We start from the raw sequence: 23,575 nt of genomic DNA on the forward strand, positions 1-23,575 counted from the left end.
ACAAAAGGGCAGGAATGTGCCGTATCTATGTGATAGGGTGCATTCTTGTCTTATCCCCAGCGCTGGTGCACAATGGGCTGCCATGCGCTAATGCAGGCACCCATGCACCATGGTGCAAGGGTGCCTGTGTAGTGGGGCTGATTGATTTTGTGGAGTATGGGACACCTGCACAAAGTCAATCAATTCAGGCAATTTCTTCTTTCTAGGTGTGTATTTCTCCTCGTTGAGCCTTCTTAACGCCACCCCTTGGTTGGCATTAGATACTGATGCATTCCCAGGTTTACATTTTCTCGTAAATCTGGGAATGGGTCAGATTCCATGGGTGAGCGTGGGAACACCCACAGCAAAACCCTTTCACATAGTGTTCTGGTTGAAAGGAGGAAATTATTACAAGACCAAGAAAAGCCAGGTAAAGTGGTTTTATGTGGCCTTGTAAATATGCTGATGCATATTGCGCCACCAGAACGTCAAAAAAGTGACTTTTTGGTGCCGCAAGGTGGCTCATAAATGAGGCCCTCTGACTGGATGAGTGAAATGAGCTGTCAACTGCCACACTTGCACATCATAAAGTCTCTGCCTGAGCACACTCACAAAGGGTTTGACACTAGTCATGTGTGCCCCCAGACAAGCTGGTGTCAGGGCATAGTATCAGGAAATTCCAAAAACCTCTGTGTGTGAAAACCTTCAGAAACTTCTCCTACTTCAAAGCTTGCACCAGAAATAAATATTCGACCCTCAGACCCAACTCTTTAGTACACCTATGGACCTGTGGAAGACTCAGAAGGACTGCAGTATTGCTCTGCATAATCTGCTGCCCTGGGCCTGCATCTTGAACCTGTGACCACCATAGCAACTCCAAAGGCTAGTTAGCGTGCCTCTTGATCAGAACCTCAGAGTCAGAAAAGGCTCCAACCACGTTGAAACCAACACCTGTACTCTGCCTACCGTGAATCCCCGCAAGTGGTGTCACCCCAGTGCTGGAACCCTCTTGGGCAGAACTGATGAAGTGCAATGCATCTCCTTGCATCTAAGCCTCAGACCAGGCAATGTGTGATACATACCTGACACAGGGCCTTGAGTGGCAGCCTGCAGTTTCTTGGAACCACCGCTGTGTGACACATCTCTGATGCAGGACTTTGCATCACAAGCCCCGTCGACAGTTTCATCTGAAGTGCCACTGCACAATGCATCTCTGACCCAGGCCCTCGCATCGCCACCTGCAACACCTAGGAACTGCCGCTGTGTGATGCATCCTTGATGGGGGATCTCACAACGCACCCAGGAGTTAAGGTACTTTGTTCTGTTGCCTAACTTGGTCTCTCTATACGGGCCACGCTCCATTGTTGTCGTCCTGAACTTGAGCCTTTGTCTTGGTCCGGCGTGACCAGATACCCACAGTTGGTGCTTTGTGCTTCTAGCAGCCGCGGCCGGTAGTGGGAGTACCGGCCGGGCGGTGACGTGGGGAGGGGGAGGGGCAGGGTGGGGGGTAGTAATGTATGGATTACGGACTTTAAAAGGTAAGTAAACATAAAAATCTTTGGTGATGCAGTGTGTGTAACCAAATTCGTTTTATTTATTTTTAGGTTAACTTACCTTTTAAAATCTGTAATCCATACATTACTAGCCCCCACCCTGCCCCTCCCCCTCCCCACGTCACTACCCGGCCGGTACTCCCACTACTGACCGCGGCTGGCTTCTAGGCACTATTTTCACTAAAACATTCAAAGTTGCATTTCATCTGTTCTACTAATTGGATTATTGTAATTTTGGTCCAAAATAATTGATTAAAATCTACTCTATTTTTCCCGCTCACCGGCGGCCTTGAATCATTGACAGGTCTTTGGGAGGAGCCCTCTGTGGTCGAGTGCCGGGTGTAGGGAAAGGTCGGAGCCGCTACACTTTCTCCACACGGCCGGTGCCGGAGCGGAACGGTTTTGAACGTGGCCGGAGCCACTGGACATTTTTTTGGTGCGGCAAGGGGCCACTAAACATTTCTCTTTTGCGGCCGGAGCCGCTAAACATCGCTTAACCCGCCGGTGCTGCTGGGCATTTTCCTCATGGCCAGGAGCCGCCAAACATTGTCCAACGTGGTCGGAGCCGCCAAATCATTGTTTGCAGTCCGCAATCCGAGTCCGACCCCGGCAGAGGCAAGGCGGAGGGGAGGAGCGTGGCAATTGGCGGTGTGTGGCGGCGTGCAGGAAAATCTTTTGGAGAGGTGAGCGGAGGTGAGCGGAGCCGGAGAAGAGCCGGCAGAGCCTTCCCCCCTGCACTCCACTGCGATGACGAAGCCTGCCGCAGCTGAGGAGGCAGCCGAAGCAGAGGTCGCGGAGCGTGGAGAGGATGAGCTCCGGAGCTGGGTCAGCCGAGAGAGGTGAGCAGAGCAGAGTGAAGCAGGAGCTGGGGCAATAGCTCACGCCCTCGCATCTGCTCCTGCTCTCGCTCTCGCTCCAGCAAACATCGAGCAAACATCCAGCCCCCCCAGCTGAGGGGAAAACAGTATCAGAGTGCCTAGTCCCACGGGAGCGGCGTTTGCCGCCAATATCACCACCATCGCCGCAAACCAGCTGCTTAATTACCACCCAATCACCACCCAATTCACGGCCAGTCTCGACAGCCCTGGGAGGGCACTAGGTTGGCACTCGTGCTTTGGGGGTAGCAGGGGAAGAGGAGCGGGAGAGGAGCGCTCCAGCAAGGACAACACGGGGCGGGTAGTTAACCCAATGGTGCACCTCACACCCAAGGGCCCAGACGGAGGAAGGGAAGGGACCCACCCAGTTCCCCATTCCGTTTGTTTGCAGGAAAACAGCAAGCGCTCGGAAAACCTTAATATACTCACGGACAAGACTATCTAAAGTCCATCCAAAGAGTCCATCAATAGAGGACTAGGCGACAACAGGTGCCTGTAAGCGCCCATAGGTTCCAGTACAGAAAAAAAAATCACAGACAAAAATTCACAGACACAATCATAACAGAATGAGATCTGGGACTAACCGACAAACTGTCCCAAACAAAAGACAGAAAAGAAACAATTCTAAATCTGCACGGTCTCCTAAAGAGGTCTCCATTCTATTAACAAAAGGAGAGACAGAGACAGCGGCACAGGGAACAAGCGAGATGTTGGACCAGGGAGGTTTGGTCCCAATAACCGATAATCCCGGCCCAGCCCCTGGAAAACAGCAGCAATAAATTAATAAATTCTTTTTTTAAAAGACCCTGTCTCCGCGATTTTTGCATCAACAAGGGAGGCCCATAATCTCCTGAGCCCAATTCACCCTGACAAGATAAATCCACAAGTCGCGTCAGAGAAATTTATCAAAGACAACCAGCAAACTGACCCATTCCACCACGAGAGTACAATTATACTATCCGTTTTAAAGGCTCAAAAATTCAACACCACGGAAAAAAAGACGGAGACTGTACGGGCCCAAGTCCACAAATCAATCAGGCAACTCAACAACTTGGACCCCATAATGGACACGGTCAACAAAACCCCAAGCCCATTAAGTACACAAGAAACAAAGGGCACACATAAAATTCAATCATACCTATTGACATCAATGGGACAGGAGTCGCTTGAAAACATGTTTGGCGAAGCAGGATCCTCAAACAATAGTAACAAAGATCAAGGCATGTCATGCAAGGGGAATAAAAGGAGAAAATTAGGTGGCCCAACAATCCAGAGTCAAGAAGAGGAGGACGCTAGGGTAAATTCCCCCCTAGCTTCAAGTGCCCTAAAACTGACTGAAACAACTAACATAAAAACAAAAACAAAGAGGGCACTTCAACTAGGGCAAACAAAGACGCAACTCCCCACTACTAAGGAGCGCAGATTAGTGCCAGTGGCATCAACACCGCGCAACTCTGAGATCTGCAGCAGCAGTCAGAGAATCTTGATAGACGATTCCACCTGCGATGGAAGTGACGTAAATAAGGATCTCCAATCGGCACCAATTTCAATCTCAACAGCAAGCAGGATTGAACAACCGGACGACTGTCCAGGGATCGGAGGTAGTCCACAACCCAATACACACTGGGGGAATGCCCTAATCAGCTCATTGGATCAGGCAATAGGATCACTCAACTACCAATCAGACAAAATGGAGGTTCAAATAGACCTAATAAATATCTTAGCAGAGCATATAGCAAAAATAAGCTCTAAGCCTGATGTAATAATGACCCTATTGGAAAACAAGGGAAACACGGACAAAATTACAAACATAGACAAACATAATTCAGGAAATACAAATCGAATCTCAAACAAAGTTAAACAAGACAACTGTGAATGTGGGAGTATAATTGAAAAACTTGCGTCCCTCCCAGACATTTTAACAGACATCCTAGGAGTAGTAAAGTACTTGTGCGATCCAAAGGGAAACTGGGAAAATACAGACAAAATTCCCAACAAAGAAATACCAAAAGCCCCAACCTTATGATCTAAATGGAGTAACGACAACGAAGGGGTCCGCAAAGACAATCCCGGTACCGACATAGAGTATGAAAATAGGGTAACGGAAATACATGAGGCACAAACAAACGAACACACGCCTTCCCCTCTACTGAAGCATCAAGATAAACTAACAAAAAGACAAAGAAAGAGAGCTAGGAAGGCATGACCCCAACAAAAAAATAAACAAAATGTAGCCTCTGAACACCTCTTCTCCATCTTTAAAAAGAACGTAAGTAATTGGCTCGAAACGAATAACATTGGTTGAAAGCCTCCTCCAGTAGACAGGACCAATTACATTCAGAAAGGGTGAGCTACTCGTTTGAGAATTCAATAATGGTGGAATCCTCTCACGAATTAGAATTAACAATGTCCGAGGGGTCAAGGCAGAGCACTCAACAATTAGCACGTTCACACAGCCCAAAGAGGACAGTAAAACAAATAGAGTTTTCAAGTATACCAGCGGAAAATCATAAACATAAGGAACTCGTAAAAGAACCAGCTCTTCAAGCCACAATAGTCAATATAGAGGTAAGTCCGGCCCCACTATACGGGAAAAAAAGAGAGAGAGAACAATAAACATGTAACGGGCCCCTGAGTGACAAAACAAGTAACCAAAAAAGGGAACCTAAACCCATACAGCCAGGAACAGACCAGACAGCACTCAAGATTACCACAAACGGAAGGGGTAGGAGAGTCATCTTAAAGAGCGACACTCATGAATACGAGCAAACAACTCAATATACCGAACTGGGAAACGAAAAATTATTTGAAAAGAGCAACGTGGTAACCAAAAGTCAGGCAAAAGTTACAACCACAAACACATGGATCACAAGAACAAAAGATCCCCAACTGGACCGGGAAGGAAACCAAACAAAAGAATTGGACGAGATCGAACCAGTACTCACCTTTATCCCGGAATACGCAACAAAAGGAAGACAGGATATCCTCAATAGAGGAAACATTATAAAATGAGTTAAGGCAATCCCGGAATTAAACGGAATAGCCTCTAAAGACATCGAAGCAGTGGAGTTCCAACAAAACAAAGCCAAGCCAGACACTGAAAACTCGGCAATTAACTGGACATCAAAGGAGCTGGCAATCAAAATCTTTGCCTATAAAGCAATATTTGAGAGCTGGGGAATAACTCTGCAGCAACATAAACACCCCAGATATCCCTACCCCCTCTTTAATAGCTCAGTCCATTTAAAGGAGGAGGATTTGCAAAGCCCCAAGGTAAAAACGTGCCTATACGCAGCATGGTCATCGTCCCAGGGAACAACACTAAGATCTAATATCAATACCAAAAACCAGATATGGAAAAGCGGGTCCCAACGTAGCAACCAGGACTGGTCATGGATTCCATCGGCGTTATGCAAAAAGAGTTCTTTAAAAAACCGTAAACACCACAGTTAGAGAACAGATACAAGCTCCACTCACCAAAGAATCAAACCCGGCAACAATTAGAATATGTTCGTGGAATGTGCACGGGTTTAGTAGTATGGAGCAGGACCACCAAACCCAAACATTCTTTGGTGAGCAAGACATAATACTCCTACAAGAGATCTGGAACTCGACCCACCCAGGAATTCCAGGATTTGCTGATTATCACATTTTAGCCGAGAGGGTGTCAAAATATGGACACCCACGAGGAGGACTATCAACTTTTGTGTCACAAAAATTTAACTGGGAACAGGAGGAACTGGACGTAGGGCTAAACTGGGTTCAGGTCACAAAAATCACAATAAAGCCCCAGGACCAGTTACTACTGTTAAACATCTACATACATCCAGACCAAAAAGCAAAAAATGAAAAAATGGGATTGCAAATCAAACTCATTAAAATTCTTCAAAAAAACAATAAATCAAGCTCGATGATAATATCGGGAGACTTTAACGGTAATCTACTGAGTGCCGACAAGGGTAGACCCAGTAAGGAGAAAAGAAAAGCACACGGGCCCAAACAAGTTCCACTGAGTAACATAAAAAAAATTGGCCTAACAATTCTAAAGAGTAAAAAAAGGGACCATCCTTTGCCGGTACCCACCTATAGGAGTGGAAAGGTTAAATCTACTATAGACTTCACAATCGTAAGTGCCAGTATAACAAACTCTATAGTGAAATACTCAATAGCTCAGCACCTAGAAAGTGATCATTTCCCTCAAAACATACGGATGATCATTGCAGTTCCAAGAGCCGAAAAATTATGCTCACTACAGGAACAACCAGAAACACGTAACCTCCGTAAAATAAAGTGGAGAGGAGGAGATTCAAAAAACATCCAGTCTACAGCTAGTAAATTTGTGACTAAACTCGGGAGCTTAGAACACGGAGATCCCTTAAATAACTGGGAAAATTTATTGGAGGTCCTGAATGAAAAGCACTCGGTTCTGCCACGGGTGAAAAGAGAGGGAAAAGTAAAACCAGCTCCATGGTTCAACTCCGAATTAAAACTTGAAAAGAGAAAATTAGCCAGGGCACTAAAAATCCAACAAAGATCGGCCGCTCAGGGAAATAAACTAAATAACAACGTCATTGGAAGCATGAGAAAAAAATACAGGAAAAAACTATGGAAGGCGAAAGTACAATACAAAGAATCGATCTGGGAAAAACTACTGTTTACAAGCAAAAAACCAAGGGGCATATTACCAAGGGCCCTTATCGCCGCTTTAGATAATGTTCTCGCCCAATTACCAAGCTGTCGCTAACACCAGTTAGCGACAGCTTGTAGGCGATAGTGAGCATTTTGGCGCCCACTTTGCATGTCTGCGATATTTATCGCTCATGACATGCAAAGTGGGCGGGCCAAAATGTTAGCGACTGAAAACAGTCGCTAACATCGCTATCGCCTATGATCAACACAGGCATAGTTTTGGAAATATTCGCGCTAAGCGCAAATATCTCCAAAAGCTAATGCCTGCCCTGACCAGTTCTTAGCCATGTTATCCAATGGGAGGTGGATAACATGGCTAAGAGCATTGTCACGCTAGTGCGTAAATATCGCTGTATTGACAGCGATATTCATGCATTTCGCCTGATTTTTATAGCTTTTGAGATAAACCTTGCTAATAGCAAGTTATCTCAGCGATAAAAACTGGTGAAGGGCGGCGATAGAAATATTACCGCTAACCCTATTTAGCGATAAATATCGCTGTAGGTTGGTACTATTCCCCAAATTCCGGAGACTTTTGGGCCCTCATTAATGACCTAAACTCTGGCGCAGCATTACAACAGGACCCCGGAATCGGGAACAGGACCTGGGGAGATTATGTGAAGAACCTTTACATAAGAAAGGAACCACATAGACACGAAAACAATCAAGGTCCTTCAACCAATACTGATCATGATAACCTAAAAGTCATAGGCGCTAGTAAAAGAAAGCACGAAAATGCTAACTTTGAAAAAGACATTTTTTATCAAGATAGCCTGACCACCGGCACTCACGTAAAAATGCAAATCCAAAAACTCAAAGCAGAGGGGGCTCCTGGACCTAATAGTCTCCCAACAGCGGTATTCAAAACCAACGAAGATTTTTGGGCTGAACAATTAACAGTATTATTCAACCATATTTTTACAAAGGGAAACATACCTGCTTCATGGAAAGGAAACATCATTCATCCAATTCATAAGAAAGGGGATCGAAAACACCCAGGGAATTACAGGTTGATTTCCCTAATCGACGTCGAAGCCAAGCTCTATGCTTCGTGCCTCTTGGAAGAGCTTCAAGACTGGGCAAAATCCATTAACATAATCCCTAGTTTCCAAATTGGATTTAGACAAGGGATGCGGACGACCACAAACTTGACCACCTTGGGACTGTTAATGGAGAACGCCAAAAAAAAGAATCAACAACTATATGGGTGTTTTGTCGATATAAAAGCAGCTTTCGCCCACGTAAGTAGGCCAAGACTCTGGGGAAAGTTAAGAAAATGGGGGTTGCCGGACAAACTAATAAATGCAATAACAAGCCTGTATAGCGATACATGGGCAAAGGTAAAACAAGGGAACGGGACCAGCCTAACAGAAAAAAATCGAGACCCAGGACGGCCTAAAACAAGGCTGTGTCCTAGCCCCCAGCCTTTTTAACATATACTTGCAGACATCGGATGCAATTTAAAAAAAATTGAGAGCCACGCCCTAAAACTAGGCAATGTTTCAGTTCCAATTCTGCAATACGCAGACGATATAGTATTACTAAGCAACACTCCTATAGGTCTGCAACGCTTAGTAAATACGTTATCGTCGTATTTAGCTCAAGAAAATCTGGAGCTGAACAAAGAAAAAAACAAAAGTACTTCGGCTAGTGGAGGGGAAGAAGACACTGAACTTTAAATGGACAATAAACAACTCAGTCCTAGAAGAACAAGGCTCATATAAGTACCTGGGGATGACCCTTGAGCAAGGGAATTCAAAAAAGAAGCACCTCCTGGTATTAAAAGGGAAGGCCCAATCATTAATCTACGCATACAGGCAACTGCAACGAAAAATGGCCGGCCCAAATTATACTCACCTACTAAAAGTAATGGCTTCACAAATTATGCCTACCTTGTCATACGGGTTATCCTCGTGGTTAGGAGGGGAGGCAAAAATGTTAAACAACCTACAAAATAAAATCTACAAAGTAGTCTTTAACCTGCCACACTCAGCAACGCCCGCTCAAGTCCGCCTCAAATTTGTCCTACAAAATCAAAAATTCCGGTCAATGTGCATGTTCGCAACGTTGTGTCATAAAATTCCCTCTGCCCCAAGTGAGTCAATTGACAACATCTGCTGTAAGGAAATAAATAATCGTGAAAACCAGCCTAACACCACCTTATGGGGAAGCTACCTTAGTACCTGTTTGAACAAACTGGACCTACAAGAAGTATGGAAAAAAAAATAGACCAAGTGCACTTCTGTAAAGTTGCCAATGGGTCAGCAAAAAGGAATTCCTTGCTAGAAGATAAACAATCTTTAACGAAACGGCGCCACGCATGGACAGTAGTCAACTCCTACACCCATCAAAAACCACAGGGATACTTAGCCTCACATTACAGCCAACATTTAAAAAAAGCTTTTTTAGCTTTCCGAATGGGCATGCACTTTTCAAAGGACTTAAGGGCCTCTTGGAAACATCAAGTAGAAAGTCCCAACTGCAGACTGTGTGAACACCAAAGGGAAACTTTGATGCATTTGCTATGTGCTTGTCCACCTCTACTAGCTTTAAGAAGATCGTACCTACGGGCCATCTTTAATACGCTAAAGATCCGTACCTGCCGGCAAGCAGTGATAGGCTGGCTGAGAGGCACATCATCTATCTTGACATGACGGGGAGTTAAATTTATGACTAAGGTAACAAAACTGATACAAGAAATTGAACTGACAAAGGCACCCAACGCCTAGCGCAAATAGTGGTTTAATGAAGGAGGTCCGTGGTGGCAGAACGGACAATACTGAAAACGTTGACAATGAACTTAACAATGTATAATAATGGATGAAATATGATTAGTCCTGTCTCTACTCGGGACAGAATATTTATTCTTTTACCATTTCAGAAATTTGTAATTTTTACCTTGCTTGAATATTGTAACGATTTTAATTAATCAAACAATAAAAAAAATGTAATTGAAAATACTCTATTTTTCGAAATTGCCATGGAATTTTTCTTGTGTTGTGTCTCCCCTTTATTACTGTTCGGAGTGCTGCATAAATACTTTACATATTGCCTCTAAGCCTGACTGCTTTGTCCTAAGCTACCAAAGGGTTAAGTTTAGGCTAAGTATTTTGGAGTTGTCTTGTGACTACCTTGACAGGAATTGTGGTTTCTGTTTGAGGAGGGTTTCACCCCCCTCAACCAGTAACCCAAATTTCTACATTGCTATTGGCTTACATCAAATTGTCACATTTAATGTACTTGTAAGTTCTAGTAAAGTGGTACTACAAGTACCCAGGGCCTGTAAATTAAAAGCTACTAATGGACCTGCAGCACTTATTGTGTCTCTCACAAAAGTAGGCCTTTAACCATGTCTCAAGCCCTCCATTGAGGCCTGTGAGGGCAGTATACACTGCCATTTTAACTAGGCCTGGGCCAAGTTTTAATTATGCTGGAGTGAGTAATTTCAGTAATTACCCATGACTCATGAGGCAAAACTACCAAAATTATGTGACTAGGCCAGTTTTAATATTTAAGCGTAATTTAAGGCAAAAATCCTACCACATGTGCCTGGGAACAACGATCTAAGGGAGCGGGCAGCAGCCTGCTACTGCTTTTCATGTTCAGTAGCATTTATATGCTATTTGCTTAGCACAAAATGCATCTGTGGGCCCATTTTGGACTCTAGGGTGCATCTTGTACTAAGAAAATATCGCTAATTCTACCTATACCACCTCTCCCCAGAGGTCTTAGGAAGATCGAGAACAACTGGGCCCAAATCATTCTTGTGGCTCTGATTTGGGTATGGTAGTATTCTGAGCGTCTGAGCTCCATTCAGGGTGCCCCTTTGCGAGGGTCTTATGCCACAGCAGCAGCGCAGGGTTCTGCACCCGAACCTGCATTTGCTCAACCTTCATGCTTGGAGATTGAGGGGCGACAGTTGACATCTTTTGACCTTCATTGTGGAAGTCTGTGATGTTAGCCTGGCAGTCAGGTGTCCCTTCACAAAGATGGTATATGCCTGTTGTTGGAACGAGTTTGTGGTGTGTTGTGTATCCAAGAACATCAATACTCTTTTTGCACACTTGTGCCAACTTCTTTTTATTTTTTCTACCTGTGGCCCTAGCAGGGCTCTGCTCTGGGCACTGCTAAAAGTTACTTTTCTGCCATTTTGGCATTCTTGTGGGTGCCGAACCATCCTTTCTTGCTCAAGTCACCTGTTGTGACTAGATTTCTCAAAGGCCTTCGAAACATGTTTCCTCCCATGCCCTTCATCATTAATTTGGTCCTCACTATTCCCACGAGCGTGCTGTTTGAGTCACTGCATATTTGTCCATTTTGACTGCTTATCATCAAGATCGTTTTTCTGGTGGCCTTAACATCAGCACCCACTTTATACCATGTTTTACCCAGACAAGATGGCCCTGCAAACCAGTGATTCATTTTTTCCAAAGGTTGTGACACCTTGTCATGTAAGTCAGAACATCACCTTGCCTTCCTTGCTTGCTCCGACTCACCCATCTAAAGTAGAGTAGCCAAAGAATGTTGTTCTGTCTAGCTTGCACAAAAGGGTTCTGGGGGCTGATCAACTCTCTGTGGGGTATTTTGGTGCTAAGAAAGGGAAGGCTGTGCAGAAGAAGACCTCCTCATGATGAATAGTATTCTGCTTTGACCACAAAGCAACCCACTGAAGGCACGCTAATTCTACCAGAGCCAAGGCTGAGACCACTGCATTAGCTCATTCTACATTCTTTTGTTCTTTTTCCACCTCTTCAATTAGTACACCTCTGTTCTGCCAGACGGTTGCTTTGGTGTGCTGCATCAAATATTGGATGCCTGATCACTGACTGTTTTCGAAGCCTGCCATAAAAGACCCCCTGTCCTTTGTCTAGATGCAGAATATCTCTCTATGGGGATATAACGATGTGTTTCACTTCAAGCAGGTATCGTATGTATTTTAATAGCACAGACAAAGCCAAAAGGCAGTAGAGCTCATTGTACATGGTCAAAGACAAGCATAAAGTCAATGATTATGAGGAACTGGAGCTGTTTTGAAGATAATTAATGCATTGTGATATAGAGTTCTTTAAAGAGGAGAGTCTTCAACGCTTTCCTAAACTGGAACAGTGTTGAACAGTCCTGCTGGATATAAGAATGTTGTTCCAGATCCTGAGTGAATAGTTAAAAAAGGCCTGGTGTCTTGTTTTATCTTTTTTACATTTCTTAGACAGCAGTTTGATGGTGTCCTGACTGTGGGTATGCCATGATCCACCAGAGATGGTGAGCTTGTCTGCAAGATACATGGGGGTGCTAGTTGTGATAACTTTGTAAATGATGCAGCTGCTTTTGAATTTGATGCAGGCCGGCTACGGGAGCCAGTGGAGGTCCTTCAGGAATAGTTATGACGGGATTATATTTTTTTTCAGGCACTGGATGAGACATGCTGCAGCAATTAGGATGCCCCTGGGGGGTGCCTGGCCATGGAGCAGGCATTACCACCGCCCAAATGAGAGAGAACAAGGATTCGAGTAAATGTTCTGGAGTCACTCTCCGGAATAAATTGTTTGACTTTCCATAGAAAAGAGAGCTGGTAGCAGGTCAACTTTTTTATTTTTTTGGCAATGTGTTCCTTGAGGATATGGTAGGCATCTAAGGGTTTCGAAGTGGTCAAGGTTCATGTCATTCAGCCAGATTCTGACTGTATCTGTTTTTTATTCTTGGAAAATAACAAGAATTCTCTCTTTGTTGGGTTGACATTCAGGTAGACGCTGGACATCCAGGTCTGGGTGATGTACAAGCAGTGCTTGAGGCATTGGATGCCTGAAGAAGAGGATACTTTCAAGTAAAGTTGTATACCTTTGGCGTTTTGGTGAATCATGATGCTGTTATCTGTGAGTAGCAGCTGCATGTATAGGCTAAAGATGTCAAAAGATAGTATTAAGGGTACTCCACTGGTGATATAGATATTGTATGACCTGGATGTGCCCATGTGAATAAACCGGTGTTTCTTGGAAATGGAGGAGTAGAGCGTGAGGGTGAGATTTCATCTGTGTTGAAGTTTGTTAAGAGGTCCAGTAATATCAGGAGGTAGGGATCATGTTCATCTTTGGTGAAGAGGGCATCATCTATGATGTGTAAGGTAGCAGTTTTCATGCTGCAACATGATATGAAGCCAGACTGGTAGTTGTGCAGGAGGTGGTTGGTACTGGTGTGGTCTTCTGGGTTGAACATAGACTGTCTTTCACTGATCTTACTGATGAATGGTAGGTGAGTGATGGGCTGGTAGTAGGAAAGGCTTCAGGGTCTAGTGTAGGTTTCTTTAGGAGTGCAAGAATCTAGATTGCCTAGAGAGCTTCTGGAAAGATTCCTTGAATAAGGAAGTTGTGAGAAAGGTAAACAGGGGTAAGAGAGCATCTCCAGATGAAGCTTTGTTGAAGAGCAATAGGAAGGCATCATCCCCCACATAGAGGGCTGAATACCCCATGTGGATTCCTCTCCAAACCCACGGAAATTAACTGAGGAGTACCCAGGGATCATTGCTCAGTCAAACCCTTTTCAACATCTACATGGCACCCCTCGCCGCCATCGTCAGACAGCACGGCCTCAGCTTAGTATCCTACGCCAACGACACCCAGCTCATCCTCACCCTCACCAAGGACACCACCACCACCAGACAAAACTTCCAGGAAGGAATGCAGGATGTGGCATCCTGAGTGAGCAACAGCTGCCTGAAGCTCACCTCAGAGAAGACAGAAGTCCTCGTCCTCGGAATCACCCCATCAGCATGGGACAACATCTGGTGACCCACCGCCCTCGGCATCCCTCCGATCCCACAGAGCACACCAGAATCCTCGGCACAGTACTCCACTCCTCCCTCTCCATGAACTGACAGGTCGACGCCGTCGCTTTCAGCTGCTTCAACACCCTCGTCATCCTCCGCAAGACTTTCAAATGGATCCCCCTGAGTCATATATTCTGAAACGAAGAGGATTGCTGTGCTGCTGATAGAACTGGCACTCTTCTGTTCTGATGCTCTAAAGGTTTGCTGCCCTGCTGTGCTGACCTGTTGCACTCTTGCCTGGGTGAGAAGGACTGCACTTGTATCTGTTCAACCAAGGTCCCCAGAGTGACTCCAAGAGCAAATTGGCTGGCTTTCTGACTTCAGCCTCAGGAACAGAGCGCTCAAACAACTGTGACCTCAGCACCTACCCTGCCAAGTGGTGCCACCAGTCCTGAACCCTTGGAGGAAGTGGACCTAAGATGCTCTGCCAGCCTCTGTGGACCCAGCAGAACCAACGCATCTCCTCTGCTGAGTGGCACAAACCCTGCGCAGGACCGACGCATCGCTGCTACTGCCTGGATCGCACCTGTCGCAAAGACATGTATTGCCTGCGCAGCCCGTGGCCTTTTCGGAACCCGCACTGCACTGTGTAATTTCGGCAAAGGTCCTTGCATCCCTCTCCAATGGGAGCTATGACAACGTTTCCAGACTCCATATCATAGCCCCGCAGCTCCTTGGAACTGACACATCTCCCTGACTGCACAACGCATCACTCTGCAAACCAGGATATAAGGTACTGTGTTCAGCAGGCCTAACAAGGTCCCTGTAGCTGGCCTGCGCTTCATCACAGTCAGCCTGAACTTGTGAGTTTGTCTTTCTCTGGCCCAACCAGATCTCCATAGTCGGCGTTTTGTGGTTTTTATAATTGCATATCTCTGTTTATACTAGTTGGATTTTTTTCATTTGGTCTTATTTTTTTTTATAAAAAATTGCTCTAGTTTTCTGTGTGTGGGATCCTTTTGTGGTGTGATTTCACTGTGTTACTGTTTCAAGTGTTGCATAAATACTATACACATTGCCTCTAAGTTAAGCCTAACTGCTCTGTACCAAGCTGCCAGAGGGCTGAGTGCAGGATAATTTAGGGTTTGCTGGTGCCTCACACGGGCAAGGATTTAGGTGTTTCATTGAGCGGAGATCACACCCCAGTCAGTCAACAGCCCAATTTCCTACAATGAAAGTCCTACTTTAAACTCCCAAACATCAAGAAATGTATTTTCTCACATGTTAACAGGAGAGCAATGTATGGCCAACATTCAGATTTGTTATGGACTGAGCATATGAATGTCAAAAATGCTGTTTGATACAATATATAAAGCCAAAGTATAATTATAATAATAATTATTACCAATATTATTATTTGCTCCAGGAGCATGTGTACATTAATTAATTTCATTCAGAAGCATCACTTTCTACATACTTTGTTTCCACACATTTTGCAAAAAACTGTTAGTTGTATAAATGTTTTCCTGTAGCTTTATTTACCGAGCACATAAATGGCAAATAATGGTGTGTCATACTCTATATAAAACCAAATTTTCATTATTATTAGTATTAGTAGTATTATTATTTTTAGAATATGTCACTCCAGGAGCGTGTGTACATTAATTAATGAATTACATTCAGAAGCTGAGCTTACTACATATTTTTACTACATACTTTCTCCACATCTTTTGCAGTGAGCTGTTAACTGTAGAATATGTTGGTAATATCACAAGCATTGAACCCTGCTGTGGATCCTTCAAAGGTAAGCATAACTGCATTCGAGTCTAGTATAATTTATATCTGGCCTCCCCATTGGAATTGTATTAAGGCATATACAATAGAACAGTATTCACATACCATTTCCTTTAATGATATAATTATTATACATTAAGTTTTATTGATGGTCAAATTTAGGAACTAATTGACAAAAAGACAGCAGAAAACAAGTGAAAAGCCAAGCCTTTATAATACATTGAGTTGAAGTGTATGTGGGTGGAAGGAGAACAAAGACACCATTGTCTGTTAAGACACCAACATTGTATTATTGCCATGAACTGAGTTGTAATTTGTATTCATTTAGCTTTCAAAGTCAATGCAAGTGTTGAGACAGAAGAGGTTTCAGAATACTCTAGATATCATAATGCTGTAATTTAGGGTTGTCCACTCCCAGTAATTACATTTCTGAAATGAACTATATTTTGTACAGCTATTACAGTAGTACATATGTTCACCTAGCTATGGGGTGTCAAAAGCATACGTCTCAGACTTCAAGACAAATATGACTTTACTTTCAATTGCTTTTATTGTCATTTAAAAATATAATCCAGAAATTGGGGTGGGCATAACCACCTGAACAGTCCAACCGACTGGATCCACTGTATAACATCCCATTAGATACACCCTGTCCTGCTCCCTCTTCTTCTCCAGGGCCTGCATCTCATAGTTCCATAGATTTGTGTCAAGTACATCCATCCTAGAAATATGAGTTTAAAGCATAACTCTACTTGACAATACCACAACAGTTGAGGGTTTGCTGCAAATAAGAAAGAACCCAGAAACAAGTGAAATGTATGTAGTGATGGTAGCCCTTAGTGAAAGTATCATCATCACGGACAGTTATTTATTTAAACACGATGGCTGACCTACCGAGAAGTCTTTACCACATTGAAATATGGGCTTTTTTTCTTATAAAGGAATTAGATGTACTAGTCAATACGTCTACTCTAGTGATTGGAAATATTTGAAGCAATATAGCAGAATTCAATGCTAGGCGGTTCAATGTTAGAAGAGGTATGTTGTGTCTAACTTCCTAATACAGCATGACACATGAATGAATAAAGTAATGAACACATTTAGAACAGGGAGATGTACCCATTGCTTGAGTTTTAAGATATATAAACGATTTACCTCTAATTTTTCAATCTGAAGGATGTAGTGCATAAAAGATTGGGCAAAGTAGAACAGCAAAGGGTCGATTAGCCGTGCCTTGTAATTTTGTGACCCTGCACAAATGCCTTTTTTGAAGAGCTCATAATGACAGGATGTGCAGAGTATACTGCACCATGTACTTACCCGGTGCGATAACTTCCTGTTCCCAGAGCTCTCCTCAGCTAGACATCGGCAGGTCAAACCTGACAATGTTTACTGTGGAAGAATGGTCTGTAATACCGTGAAATGCAGATTTTGGTGTAAAAAAGCATGATATGAACCATTTTGAAGTATGTCAGCTCAGAAATTGAGTAATTTATTACCTTCAATAAATTCCGATGACAGGGCCGGTGTAAAAAATAATGCATCCCCTCCCTGACATGCATACGCCAGACGTAAGAAGACGAAAGGGTAAACTTTGCTCAGTGAAGTTAATTGAGTAATTTAGCAGGTGAGGACGATGAGTGTGTATATATAGGTCGAATTTAAGATGCAGGACGTAGTCAGCCCAAAAAACAATACAACTTCATATACCCACATGATCGATAGAATATAAACAACTGTACAAGATGGGGCAAGGATGACACAATGAAATACTTTCATCAGGGGCACTTCATGTTAAGAAGTGGCAAGTGACTAAACTCTGAGCCCAATCGTTTACTTTAGACAGAAATGTATTTAGAAGTTCGTTTTTTCTGCAAATTTCCTATTTTACCTGTCTTCAATTCCTTCTATATGGTAACTTTTAAGAAGGTCATAAGGCCACTGATCGAAAGTTGTGCTGGCACAATTTGCCAGGGGCTGGCCATCAATGTCGCCTCACTAAAGTTATAGGGTTTGTGAAAAAATCAAATAGTGCTTGAAGAGCAGGTGTATCAAATGTACCATGGTGGTTAGGCAGAAGAAGGAATAGTCGAGGGATCTACTTTTGCCTTTTGGATCTTGTTTTCACAAATGTTGCTAATATTGGTGATGCAAACTCACACTTCATTGTGGAAGAGTAATCTCTTAATAGTGTTCGAAAATGTACACTGGTCTGATTTAAACATAGACTTAAAAAGTTGAAGTATCTCAACATGTATAGGAATGGTGTTATGAGCCTTCTACCTCCTCGTAAACACATTATATCCCAAATGCCACCTGTTACTATTCATGTAAATATATTACATTAATAAGGTATTCTCAGCTGGACATGTGATCTGTGTGTTTGCCTTCTTGGGCATCCTATTTCATAAACCTTCCCACCATTCCCCGTGCTCACTATATGGCCCAGCTACAGTTCACACTCCACCCTATGCTTTAAAGAAATAGAGATCTGATTACTGACCTCAAGAAGTATTAGAATATTTCTCAATTTCCATCCATGCCCTTTAATCATTATCAGTTCTCTGAATATCCGAAAGCCATATGTTCTCATTATAAACCTTTTGTGTCAGGTTGTCTGATTTACAAATGTTCTCATTCTGAAACATTGACCCCAAAGAGGTGTGATTGCTGTCTAAAATACCGGTCCAGCAAAAGGATAGGCCATCAAAGATGGCTCTCGTTTTTTCCTGTGGAGTCCCGGCTATGAGGGGGCCGCAGGAGTGGTGGAACGAGTCCTCAGGCATATATATATATAAATATATATATATATATATATATATATATATATACACCTATTGTCCGAGAAATACTCTCCTCCGAAGTACTTTACCTTTATTAGAAATATTTGCTAAGGGAGACGCGCGAGCGCGTCAGCCAAGATGGCCGCCGCTATCAGAGCTCCGTGACAGACATGGCCCGTTTTTAGCATTAAAAGACGAATTTGTGTCACAATCTCGGCGCGAATGACGGCGCTTCCCTGCTTCTCCTATTTCTTACCTTGGAGGTGATTTTTGAGCGTTTTCTTCAGGCGGAAGTCTCCCTTTTGGCTCCATGGTTCCTGCTCCCAGCCTCCCCTTCAGGTACAGCCAGCTTTGTGTGCTTTAGTGGGCGGAGTATTCTTCAGGAAAGGGCCTGGCTTGGGCCTAGCCACGCCCACAGTCCAATTTAGCTGCTGCACCACTAGTTTTGAAGACATTTTTGTTGGTTTTGTCTATAATTACCTAATTTCTCTTGAATTTTGGTGCTATTTTTCGCATTTTGGATATTATTCACACTTAGTTGTGAATTTAATCGCCTCAAAATGGAAACGAAAAATCTAGCTACTAATAAACAAAAGCAGCAAGTTTCTCCTCCCCCAAGTAAATCTAAAGTGGTGGAGTCAACTGAGCCTTCACTTGCATTGATTTTGGAGCAACTTCAAGCATTGCGTTTGAATACTGACACTATTGCCTCAGAAGTTAAACACATTCGCAGAGATGGCTTCTATTTCAATGAAAGTGTCTGATAATTCTATCAAAATTCAGGATAACAAAAATAAACTTGACACTTTCACGCCTTTAGTGGCTAAAATATCTCCTATGCATGCTCAGCTGTTAGACATGGAAAATCGCAATAGGCAATACAACCTTCGTATTTTTAATTTGCCTGAAGAAGTTGAAGGGTCTGACTGTCGCTTATATTTGGAATCTTTACTTCCTGGTCTTCTGAATATCAAATTTCCAGAAAAATTTGAGGTGGATAAAGCCCATAGAGTCCCCTCACATCGCAATCCTCGACTTACTAAACCCAGGCAACTGATATTCAAAGTTCTACGTCATCATCACCTGGTGTTAATCAGGAAGGCTGCGAGAGACATTCCTCCACTTCTAGTGAATGGTCAAAAAATCTTCATTCATCAGGACTTTGCTAAAGAAACGGTTGCTATACGTAAAGAATTCTCTGCTTATCGCCCACAGCTGCGAAGCCTTGGATTTAAATATGGTCTTTTTGATCCTTCGACGATGCGCATCTGGAAAGACAATTTCTCCAAATCCTTTCAACGTCCTGACGATTTGAGGCAATTTCTTGAACAACAAGCTTCACCATCCATGGATACTCATGACCCTAATACTTGACTCTTTCTTATTTGACTTTCCTTGACACTTACATGCATAATCTTTTGTTCATGGGCTCCAACGGTTTTTGGCCATGCTTGCAGAACGGGTGTGCGTTTCCATGTCTCTATTTATGTTTCTTGTTTGTTCTTTTTTCTTTCCTTTTATTTTCTCCTATTCCTCTCTCACATATAGAGTTACTGTATTTCTTTCTATTCTAGTCATGTTTTTCTTCATCTCTTCTTGTTTCTATCCTTTTTCTTCCCTACTTCCTATTTCTAATGGCTAATTTTCATAATATTAAAATTACTTCTCTTAACGTGAAAGGTTTGCGACACCCAGTTAAGCGCACAAAAATTTTAGATTATCTAGGTAGGTGCAAAGCTGATATCTGTTTTGTTCAAGAAACGCATGTTGATGATAAGATTTTACAGTATATGAGTAAAAAATTGGTAGACACTATTATATCTTCTCCTGCTCAGGGAAAGAGAATGGGGTTGCAATTTTCTTTGCTAAACGATTGCACTGTCAGATTTTAAGTAAAATTTCGGACTCTGAAAGTAGATATCTTATAGCTAAAATTAAAATTCATGATTCTACTTTATTTTTGCTCAATATTTATGGTCCCACGGCAGATGATCCAACGTTTTGGTCCACTATCACTACTGAAGTTTTAAAATTGGGTAACGTCCCATTGATTGTAGGGGGCGATTTTAATGTTGTTGCAGACCCATTGTTGGATAGGTTATCTGCCACTAGATTTCGTCCTCCCAAAGGGTTCCATGCATTTAAGGCCTTTCTTCATACCACAAAATTAGCAGATATTTGGCGCTTACACTTTCCCACTGAAAAATGTTTTACCTTCTTTTCCAATCCTCATGATTCCCGCTCCAGGATTGATTATTTTTTAATTTCACCATCTCATATTCAATCTGTAACTACCCCAGTCATTGGTACTATTGATATATCAGATCATGCTTTAATTTCTTTTGTTTTAAATGTTTCTTCCACTTTCCCTAAAAAAACTAGGTGGCGTATGAATACTGGTATTGTCCTCACTGAAAAACAGAAACCCAAATTGTTACAGGCTATTTGAGAATACTTTTTGTTTAATCCAGAAGATTCTACTTCAGTTGTTAATAGATGGGATGCTTTTAATGCTTTTATTAGAGGTACTACAATTTCTAATGTGGCTCATGAGAATAACTTATTCAATTCTGAAATTACACATCTAGAGAAGCAAATTGCAAAATTTGAGCGATTATTCATTACTTCCACTGATCCCCAATACAAAGTCAAATTACAAAAGCTTTGATACGAATTCAATGCTCTCCTTAGTAAAAGAGCGGGGGTTCAGCTTTCTACCTCTAATGCTCGATTCCGTTTTAACTCTAATAGGTCTGGGAAACTCCTTGCAAATTACTTGCGTATTAAAAGGGATAAAACACAAATTACCTCTATTCATGGTCCTCAGGGCAAGATAGCTTTATCCCATAATGATATTGTTGAACAATTTTTACAGTTCTATTCCACTCTCTATAATAAACCTGATTTTTGTGATAATTCATTAATTGATGCTTTTTTAAATTCCTGTGCTTTACCTCAAATTTCCCCTTCAGACAGACTTGGCTTAGATTCGCCCATCACTAATGATGAAATCCTAACGGCTATTAAGTCACTACCCAAAAACAAATCTCCAGGACCTGATGATATCCCTGCTGAATTTTATAAAGAATTTCAAGTCCACCTTTTGCCTTATTTATTTCAACTTTTTTCCTTTTTTAGTTCTTCTGGAACCATTTCAGGATCTTTTGCGGACGCTTTAATTGTTGTCCTTCCTAAGTCTGACAAAGATCCTACTTTAGTCTCTAATTATAGACCTATTTCTTTAATAAATCAGGATTGTAAATTATATGCTAAAATCCTTGCCACTAGAATAGCCCCTGTTCTTCATTCTATTATTCATCCTGATCAGTCAGGCTTTATGAAAAATAGATACTCTGCTAACAACACACAAACCCTATTACATGTTATAGAACAGAGTTCACACCTTATTCATCCTGCAGGAGTTATGGCTTTAGATGCGGAAAAAGCTTTTGATAAAATTCACTGGCAATTTTTATTTCGTACTTTATTATCATTTAATTTTGGCCCCTCTTTTATTCGTATGATCTCTGCCTTATACTATGTTCCCACTGCTCAGTTATTTATCAATGGCCACATTTCCTCTCAATTTTCCCTTTTCAGAGGTACCCGACAAGGTTGTCCCCTTTCTCCACTTTTATTTCTGTTGGGAATAGAGCCTTTTCTCAATTATATACGTAATTGTGATGATGTTCGTGGTATTACAATTAACGATATTACTATTAAAACTTTAGCTTATGCAGACGATGTGTTATTATTTATTAGTAATCCAATTTCCTCTGCCCCCTCCTTATTAGACATTATTTTCCAAATATTCACTAGTTTCTGGATATAAACTTAATGTTACTAAAACTGAATTTTTTCCTCTTAATGTTTTTTGTACTTCTGATATGTTACCGATATTGGATATTATTTGGCAAAAAAGTAAACTTAAATACCTGGCTATTCTATTTTCCTCCTCCTTATCCTCCACATTAAAATTGAATAGTAATTTTATACTTGACTATGTTAAAAGCAAGACTTCTAGATGGTCTTCTCTTAATCTTACTTGGTGGGGGAGAATGGAATCTATTAAAATGAATATTGCTCCAAACATTTTCTATTCCCTTGCAATGATTCCCACTCAGTTTCCTCTAAACATTTATAACGACATTGATAAATTATTATCCAATTTCTCTGGAACAGTAAACCACCCCGAATTGCATATAAAAGTTGAAAGTACCCAAATGTCAGGCGGGTTTTGGCCTTCCTGACTTTTATCTTTATCACAAAGCTTTTATACTTAAACAAAGTTCCTTATGGTTTAATGTTTCTTCTCTACATAAACCCCCTATTTGGTTTTATATAGAAAAATCTATTGTTTATCCTTTCCCTCTCTCCTCCTTGTTAACTATGTCCCATAATTCTACTATTGTACATCGCTCTTCCATAATCAAATCCTCAAGATTAGTACTCAATGATTTAGATCTCAGTTTTGCTTTGCCACTACGTTACACTATGGAACTGTCACTTTGGTACAGTGCCTTTCTTAAATTAAATAGGAAGATAACTTTCTGGACTTCTTGGATTAAGGCGGGTATATTCTTTCTTAAAGATGTTTTTTGCAATGACGCCTTTATACCCTTTGATCACCTTCAATTGAAGTTTAAGTTACCTGATGCTGATTTGGGGAAATATCAATTGTTATGTAACTCAATTTTAGACTCCTTCCCGAATGGTATTCCCTCTACACTTACACCTGATTTAATTCGTTATCTTCATGCTGTTTCTGCATCTTCCAAGGCTGTTTCTATTTTGTATAAAAAATGTGCTCCTTTTATAGGTACCAATATCGGTAAACTTTCTACATTCTGGAATGCTGAGCTTTCAACTTCTATTTCTGATGACTCTTGGAAGGTTATTTGGTTCAATAACATTTCTGGTTGGCTGCCAGTGTCTATTTATCAAACAAATGCCTATATTTTATTTAATTCCTTGTGGTCACCTGTACGTTTGCATAATGCCAAATTAATACCCTCAAATCTTTGTTGGCATTGTAATTTACACCCTGGTACTTTACGTCACATATTATTTGACTGCCCTATTATATTCAAATTTTGGTCTGAGGTTTGGGACATAATCTTGCAAATATTACCAGTTCATGAT

At 42.0% G+C, this 23,575-nt stretch overlaps 1 protein-coding gene across 1 annotated transcript in view; it reads left to right on the forward strand.

The window, feature by feature from the left end:
• PKHD1 (PKHD1 ciliary IPT domain containing fibrocystin/polyductin) overlaps positions 1-23,575 on the forward strand; it is a 1,769,028-nt gene that overhangs the window by 287,025 nt on the left and 1,458,428 nt on the right. Inside the window, exon 30 of the mRNA XM_078647366.1 lies at positions 15,593-15,660. Coding sequence (XP_078503492.1) covers positions 15,593-15,660 — 68 coding nt within the window. The remainder of the gene's footprint in view (positions 1-15,592; positions 15,661-23,575) is intronic.

Source organism: Lissotriton helveticus, chromosome 6 (assembly GCF_964261635.1).
Source record: "Lissotriton helveticus chromosome 6, aLisHel1.1, whole genome shotgun sequence".
Lineage (NCBI taxonomy): Eukaryota > Metazoa > Chordata > Amphibia > Caudata > Salamandridae > Lissotriton > Lissotriton helveticus.